At 41.6% G+C, this 8,707-nt stretch overlaps 1 protein-coding gene across 12 annotated transcripts in view; it reads left to right on the top strand.

Annotated features, from left to right (window-relative positions):
* Positions 1-854: 854 nt before the first annotated feature.
* RBFOX1 (RNA binding fox-1 homolog 1) overlaps positions 855-8,707 on the top strand; it is a 2,406,891-nt gene continuing 2,399,038 nt past the window's right edge. For all 12 annotated transcript variants that reach the window (XM_074965499.1, XM_074965501.1, XM_074965500.1 and 9 more), the window contains exon 1: positions 855-1,185. In XM_074965499.1, coding sequence (XP_074821600.1) covers positions 964-1,185 — 222 coding nt within the window. In that variant the 5' untranslated portion in view covers positions 855-963. The remainder of the gene's footprint in view (positions 1,186-8,707) is intronic.

Raw genomic sequence — 8,707 nt, 5'->3', positions numbered from 1 at the left:
TATTGACTCGGTACCTAAATATGTACTTAGCAACTGAACTTAGGCCCCCACTTCTAAAAATCATGGCCTCCAGCTCCTAACCTTCTGTGCAGAACATCTCCAGATGTTTGTGGAAAGCCCCAGGGGGAATTAATTCTCCTTCTGCAGGATATAAGCAACTCCCACTAAGTCTATGGGAGCTAGCGCAGAGAGAACAGAGGGCCGCAGATGGCCTTTTTATTACTCTGGATTGTGTTGCCTCTGCTACTTTGACTATCAGAAGACCAGGAGAAGGAGGCACATGTTATGGCTATTGCAAGATAATGAGGAAGGGACAGAACAGTTCCAAACAGGGCAATGCTCAAATGTCGGACATGAACTTCTGAAACGCTCAGCAAACTTGCAAAGTAAAGGACATGGGGGAAGAATCCTGAAGGGAGGCGGGTTGAAATGAACTTTGCTTGGTATTAAACATTCTACAGTTATTTTTCATGGTTAATCATGCTCCGTTTCAATATTAGTATTTTAAAACAGTGCATTCCTCTGAGACGGAGGTAAAGTTGCTTCTAAACGGAGGTGCAGCAGACTACAGCTCAATGTGCTGTGCTTTAAGGAAAGTTAATTTCTTTGGAGCAGGGCAAGCATAAGTACAAGGATTTTGGCAAAGTGAGCGGCAGGAGAAATGTGCATGCAACCAATGTAGGGAAGGTTATTGCTTTTTATTAGGGAGATGGAGGAATAGAGAAGCTTGTGTGCAGTATGCTGTTGAAATTGATATTCTGTGGGAATAGTGCTGGCCAGTAACCAGCAGAGGGCGGTAGAGAAATAGAAGTGGTGTGTGTAAATCCTATAAAGGCTTTTGAAACCCTAGTTAAATGTTGAAAAGAAGAGCGAGAGCACATCACCGAGCTCTCAGAAGCCACAGCTCCTCCAGAGAGGCAGCTTCAGCAGGCCAAATAAAAAAAGTGCTCGGCATTTTAAAAAATGTCTAATCCGTCTGGCAGCCCAGAGGATGTGGTGAAGCAGCGAGGCAGAGATGGCAAGATGAGAAGGGAGGACCTGGATGATTCCCAACCCGAGGGGAAGAGGTTGAAGCTGGGGAATGAAGGAAGAAACAGTGGGAAGGACGGAGTAGTAGCAGAAGAAATCATGCCGTGTTTGGGGAGAGAAGATCCTGCGCCCCAAGCAGGTGGTGAAGGCAAAAGTGTAAGTGAGGTTGTTTTCCTGGCTCTGAGCTGGAAAGGGGCTGGGGGAGTTGTGAGGCTGCCTTAGCCAACTTCAGGGTGACAGATAATTTCAACTGGGTATCAAGTAGTGTAGGTGGAACCTGATGGAGCGTCCCATCTCCCTGACAGTGGAAGACAGTAACTATTTAATTTAATATCTTGGCTAGATTCCTTTAGGTGCCAGAGTTTGTACTTTAGTCTCGATTTAGCATATTTGACAGATTATTTTTGTAAAGGATATTCTCTGCTAACACCTGCTGTCAGCTTCTTATTACCCCTTAGGGCTGGGGAAGGGAGGGTCTTTGGATTGACTTGGGCATCTCAAGTTATCAGTCCAGGCACTTACGTTACCTGTAGTCATTTTGGGGAATGTTGTTTTACAGCCGGGGGTGGGAAAGGAACCTCAAGGGGCATAGGGTAGTTTAAGTGACAGTACCACATTGAGAATTCGTCAGGGTAAAAAAATTCATGTCGAGGGTTTGCACAAAAACTGCAGTTAGAAAATCCCATCTTGTTAGAGCTGCCCATTATCAGGTCTTTATATGAATCTAAGTTTTTCAGTGTTGTCCTACTGGCTATTTAGTTCAGCTGCTGTGCTTGACAGCAGGTGTTTGAGACATAGCAGAAACTGTATGCATAAAAGGACAGATGGCTTCCCAACCAGCTTAGGCTTTTCCTCCTGTGATCAAGTCAGGCAAAGGTTTTTTGGAGGGAGGGGAAGGGTTGCATACATTGTACCTGCTTCCCTTGTGAAGGTGTTTCCTATTTGAGTCACTGTCACAATTGGGAGTCCAGGGCTGCTAGAGTTGGCTTGATGGAAGTTTGTTGTGTTGTTTTCATTTGAAGTGTTCTCTCCCTACTAGTGTGCTCCTTTCTGGCATTGCCTTCCTGAATTAAGGTGCTCTTCCCCATCAAAAAAGGAATCAGTTGACTGCTCCACACTTCAGTGTGATTTACAATCTCACTAATTTTGAAGGCAGAGTAGTTGGCCTGATTGATCCTGGTGGAGGTCTATTTCTCGAAATGCAAGAGTTTATCATATACAACTGGTTTTCAAAATCTAGCTACATGTGCATAATATCAGATTATACAGGTGAGATTTTCCTTATTTTATCAGGTTGTGCAACTGCACTTATGATGCATCATGGTATAAGATTGTGTACTATAATTACAGAGCATCATAAAAGCATTGTATGCTTAATGTGTTGCCAAACTGTGTATTTCTGTAGTCATTTTGGTAACTAACTGAAGATGTGTAACATACTGAGATCAGTAAATTATCCAAACTAGACAAAATCCGTGATACTCTTGGAGAAACAGACAAAAAACATGGGAGGGTTATTATGAGCACATCATGTTATACGATAACATTAGCTGAAACCTCACTAGAGTACAGCCCCTTCTGATATGTATTTCTTGCTAATGCTACCTGTTTGCTTAGAAAATTAACACAGAAAAAATTTTCTTTAAAGGTCCTCTCTTTCCCTTTTTATGGCTGAACATAAACAACCAAAACAAAACGAGAAGCTTACTTTTCCCTTGAGTTTGAGTATCTTCTTTTCCTTTCTGATAATTTAAAGCGGAAACTGAGCTTGGTGCTGAGCTACAGGTGAAATTAATTTAATTTAGGTGATGAGCTTACTCAAATAAACAATCTTTTTGAGCCTTTAAACAACCAGGGATAAATGTATGTGTGCTTTTAAACTGAAGTTGATTGAGACTTTATCTTCATGTTTAGGTAGCACTGGATTCTAATCCTACACAGGATTCTCTCATTTGTGCCTGCTTTCTTCTTGTATAATGTAGGACCCAGTCCTGAAGGCACTTAATATTGCTGTGCTCAATGTTGCAACACCTAACTGATTTAGGAGCCTAAATCCATCGACTTACAATAGGATTTTGGCTTGTCTAAATTCCTCTTGAAAATATTGAAGCCCCTAAATCAGTTAGGTATTGCAATGCTGAGTGCAGCAATACTTAAATAAAATAAAAAACCTGGGCTGTAATACCCAGCACCATGCTTACTACTACTGTGTATAGATCCATTGGGTAAAATTTTCAAAAGTGAGTTGTGCAGTGTTGTAGCCATCATTCTGTTGGTCCCAGGATATTAGAGAGACAAGGGTAGGTGAGGTCATATCTTATCTGGAATCGACTTCTGTTAACAGAAGTCAGTCTAATAAAATATGACTTCACCCACCTTGTTTCTCAAAAGTGACTTAGGAGCCTAAGACTTAATTAAAGTCAATGGGACTTGGGAGCCTACGTGACTAAATGACTGTTAAAAATGGGGCTTAGTCTCCTAAGTCACTTAGGGCTAGATTTGTAAAGGTAGAGAAGTGCCTGACTCTCACAAATCTGGCCCATAAGCATTTTTGTAAACTTAACCTGTTGCTATGAAAGTAAACACTATGCTTGCTTACAAGTATTGCTAGGATTGGGCTCATACACAGGAAGAAGTCTTGACTCCTATTTCGTGCTTTGTTATTCCTATAAGCTTCCCTTAGCCTCCTGGAAAAATGGTATGTAAATGAATAGCCTTCTGATGCATTTTGTATGAAGCATCCTACAGAATGTAATAGAACCTGTGTATGTCTGCTCCAGGGCTGTATTCCACCCATCTTTTCCAGAAGGGTATGTTAAAAATACTAAAGAAACAAATTAGTGTGATGATTGGTGATTGCTCCACACCTGTTTCTTTTTCAAAGCCATTTCCTCACTAATTACATTTTGGGCCTGATTCAAAACCCACTGATATCTATGGGAGCCTTGCCATTGATTTCAATAGGCTTTGGATCAGGGCATCGTGCTTCATTTTGATTCAAAAAGTTCTACTACGTTTCTTTCTCCTGTCCATTTTATTTATACGCAGGCTGCCGGGATTTGTGCCGTTAAAAGCAAATTGCACTGATGCAGCAGGGAACATGTTACACTCCCTTACCAACAGAACCTCCTTTTATTTTTATATTTTAACTTGTCCAACAGTTACTGCAAGTGACTCTGATGTTCTTAGTTGTTTGTCATTTTTGCAGAGAACAAGCCATGGGAAAAGACGGACTCCATCCCCTTAGGACGTATTGGAATGACTTCCGTTCAGTGTTTAGAAGAAGCTTTAATAGGCTTAGCAATATGGGTAATCAATGCCTGCACTGGAAGAACATTCCCTAATAGTCCATAATGACTTCTATTTTAAAGAAGTACATTAAAAAAATTATAGTTTTTCACCATTTATTGGACGGGTAGTAAAAAATCAGCACAATAAGGGTGCAATTTCTTTATACTTATTTCATTATTATTTGTCTGACTCAGCAGCCATTCTTTGGATTTAGAAGAAAAGATGACCTGGGTCATCAAATCTAGCTCATTGTTTCCCTTGGTACGAAATCCTGTATTATGGAAGACTGCAGAGACCACCTGTATTTTATGCTTGTGAAATGGTGGATAATGCTTGAGGTTATTTATTTGGCATTGTATGTTGAGCCACCGCTATTCAGAACTATGAGTTGGTTGCAGATGGGCAGTTTTGCTATTAGCTCTGTTGGATAAAGTTGTTATGTGTTTACCATTAAGATAAAGCCTACATTTGGCAGTGGGTACCACATGGTGATATCTGGAATTATTCTTTCCCCCCTTTTACTGGGAATAAGCATTATTTTGTGGTGGTAATTTTGGCTTGTTATCAGGATCCACTAGACTTTCTTTTTCTTCTGTTCTCATTTTATTTGCTTGTAATTTCTCCATAATGAACAAATTGAATAATCCCAATGGATTGTGACAAAAGTCTTTAAAGAGGCTTAATAGCATTGTACAAATCTGTTCAAAGGTCTTGGAGTAAGTTCATCTCTACTGTAGTAGCATGGCCTGCAATGGAATTGCAGTAAGTGTAACATCCTGAAGTTATTTTGATTACACACTTCATGCATGTTTTCTTGCAGGTTTGTCTCTACCTTGTCATTGTTGAATGGTTGCACGCAGAGTTAGGCAAGCCATACACAGTAAACAATCTATCAGATGAATATAGCAGCCCTTTGTTCTGTTAGGGTGAAATTAATCACTGTGCAAAAAGTGAGCACAAAGACTGAGCAGCCCAAGGACCTGCGTGGGACTTAGGTGGTGTACTGCCTGGTGGATTTCTCCCTCATTGTGTTAGCTGCAAGGAGATCTGTTTTGTATGAACTGATTTATTATTTGAAATCATCCATCTTTGATTAGTGACTAACTCTTCACCAAGATTATTGCTTAGACTATGTACCACATGCACCATGATGAGTCACCTACATTGCATTTCTGCTCCTTGACTGAATGACTTGCCAACTCAAGATGGCCAAGTGAATACTTCTGGTGGGAATACACATGCAAATGCATATTCACACAAGTATTTACAACACTTCTTCTCCTTGCAAACAAAACTTTGCTCATCCAGTTGTTTGCAGAAAGTGGACCAAATGCGGCATTAATAAGTCAAAGCAAATTCATGGGTTTTAGTCCAACAAATACTTTACGTTACAATAAGTTATTGTAGTGTTCACGCAGCTACAACTGTGCCTCAGATACTTTCTCATTTACAGAGTCACAAGTGCAAGAGTGCAAATGAAAGCTCCCAAGTGCTGGAATTTTCACAACTTCTATATTTTTCCAGATATTGTCAGATACTTACCACATAGCTCTTTTTATCTTCCCATCCACCCTGCCCAAGACAGTGCTGAGGTGAATGATATGGCATGTTGGTGGGGGAGTGGTGCACATGTTTGCATATAGCATCCCTATCCAAACAGAATCCTTTCTGAGGGAAAATATTCAACTTTTTCATTCGTGATTCACCTTTTTGCTGATGTCACCATTTCCAGATCCTGCCTAGATATGCCAAAAACACCAGCCAAAAGAGACTATTTTTCGGCATTTCTAGTCTGAGAAGGAATCTCAAGAAAGCCTGTTCCTCAATATTTTCAGCCTGGTTTTGCCAGAGGTTCAGATAGCTTGACCAAGAATCCCAACTTCCGGGTGGTTAGTTGAACTGAATCTTTTGAAGATTTCTGAATGGTAATCTTCTATCCTCTTTCTAAGGCATTTTGTTCCCCCGCTAAACACCTACTTTATAACCACATAAACATAACAGTAAGTACACTCCTCACATCTTTCCTACAACACTTGGACCAGGCACCTGCAATCTGAACTTAAAACTGACTTGGAAACCCCCTTCTAAAACTACTTAGACAAAGTTATTCTAAACTTTCCAAAAACGAGAAGTGAGAGTACAGTGACTGACTCAGCTCTGAGCAAGGAAAGATACTAGGGCTGGTTCCTCCACTGACTTCAATGGAGCAAGGACAGTTAACACCAGCTGAGGATCTGCCTCTCTTCCTACCAGGCTCATATTTGATTCTAGCAGTTGCAAAGGAGGGATACATGATCTGATGCCTTTTAGGAACTGTGTAGCTGGGGATGTCACAGCTTTATCCCTTGCCCCCTAGACAAAAGCATCTTGATGCCATCTCTAATTGCATGATCACATGCTGGTCCTAGTTTACCACTGTGTTACTTAACAGATACAATGGAGATTCACAGAGCTGCTACATTTTCTTGCTGCATTTTTCATCAATACATGCCTTTTACATTTACTTTTTTTGGCGTGTGGGGGAGAGGATCATTGGAAAAAATGAAAAACTGAGTTTTTTCATTCTTCATGAACCATGCACACACACACCTGCACAAACTCTTTCCCAAGCAATAACTAGCAACATCTGTCTGCCTTTGTCAGTCCAAAACTCCTAGGTGGGTTCACAACTTCTTTTGTCATACATGGGGAGGCTTGCGATGAACTTACTCTGATAGTTATGTTAATTGCAGGCTGTGGTCACACCCACTCTCAGAGGTTTGCGATCAATGCAATCACCCGTACCTCTCAGCATAACACTATATTCATTTTATTCATTTATATTCATTTGTGTACCATAAACTCTAGTTACACAACGTACTGCATATTAGAGAAAGAACCAGTTCTCAGCTAATATAAACTTGTCATACATCTGTAGCGAGTCCATGGAACTGCAACAGTTTTACATCAGCTGAATATCTGCCCCTATGGATGTGATCCAAAACCTGTTTTAATCAGTGGGTATCTGTCCTTGGATGTAAGTGAGCTTTGGATCAGGCTCGAAGTGTACAATGCAGAGTGACAGTGCAAACTGGTTGGCAAAGATAATCCACCTCACTTGTCAGCTAAGTTAGCAGTCTCCTTAAATTACAGATCTGTGCTGCAAAATTGAAGGCTCTGACCAGTGGGAGAGGTGGTGTATAGCTATGCTGTCCCAAGAGGAATTGTTTCTCAGAGTATCACCATTCTTCCCCCTTGCTCCCGTGCAGGGGAAGTAACTGACTTAACCCCTCTTTGGGTGTTAGCATACTTCCCACACCTTCCCCCTCCTCCTGCTTGGTAGGGGAGTTGGTGTAAAGGCTCAGTCCACTTCCTGCCCTCTTCACACCCATTTACTTCAATATCATGTATGCAGACCTTGCTTTCCCTCCCACTTAGGTATAGCCCCAATCTGGGAGAGTCCTATGCAGTGGGTGGTCTAGTGTAGGAGGGCCTTATTCCCATACATGGTTGCATAGGATGTAGCTGAGTGTTACATTTGTAGATAGTTCCTCTTGTCAGTTGCAGCAGAAGGAAGCTGATTCAAAAGAGACTGTGCTCACTGCATGGGTGCTGACAAAATTATTAGAGAGAAGAGAGCTTGTCATACAAGAAGTCTGCCAGTAGGAGAGGAAGGATGCTTTAGTGGTTACAGTACTAGCCTGGGGCATGGAATATCTGAGTTCAATTCCTGGCTCTGTCACAGACTTCCTGTGTGACCTTAGTCAAATCACTTAGGCTGGCTGTGCTTCAGTTCCCCATCTGTAAAACTGGGGTAACAGCCCTTCCTTACATCCCTGGGGAACTGTGCAGATAACCACATTAGGTTATGAGGTGCTCAGATACTATGGTCATTGCAGGGGAGAGGTGTATAAGTATCAAACAGGGGTTCCAAAGCTTTGTCTTGGGCCAGCCGGGTGCACGGCAGCAGAAGGACAAATCCTTTCTTGGATGTTTATTATTTGTATTGCCAGAGTACCTAGAGGCCCCAGAAAAGGTTGAGGCCCCATTGTGCTAAGTGCTGCACTGACACTTGAGTTGCCAGAACCCCCCTCACTAGTGCCCCCAGCTCCTGTTGGCCTGAGGACTCTGGGATCAAGCCCTGGATCTAGGGTGACCAGATGTCCTGATTTCATAGGGACAGTCCTGATATTTGGGGCTTTTTCCTATTACGCACCATCCCCTGTCCTGATTTTTCACACTTCCTGTCTGGTCACCCTACCTGGATCTGACTATGCTATTATAACTATGCAAAAAGCCTTTAGTAGCCTGAGAAATGCATTGATGCCATATAAGTACCTAAGATAGATCGTAAAGATATGATGGGCCATTAGACTATGAAAATGGTGTTAGTGTAGACAAATGAAAT

The sequence above is a fragment of the Natator depressus genome, chromosome 10 (assembly GCF_965152275.1).
Source record: "Natator depressus isolate rNatDep1 chromosome 10, rNatDep2.hap1, whole genome shotgun sequence".
In the NCBI taxonomy this organism is placed as follows: domain Eukaryota; kingdom Metazoa; phylum Chordata; order Testudines; family Cheloniidae; genus Natator; species Natator depressus.
Note: the sequence above shows the minus strand (reverse complement) of the source record. Positions and strands in the feature narration are given on the sequence as shown.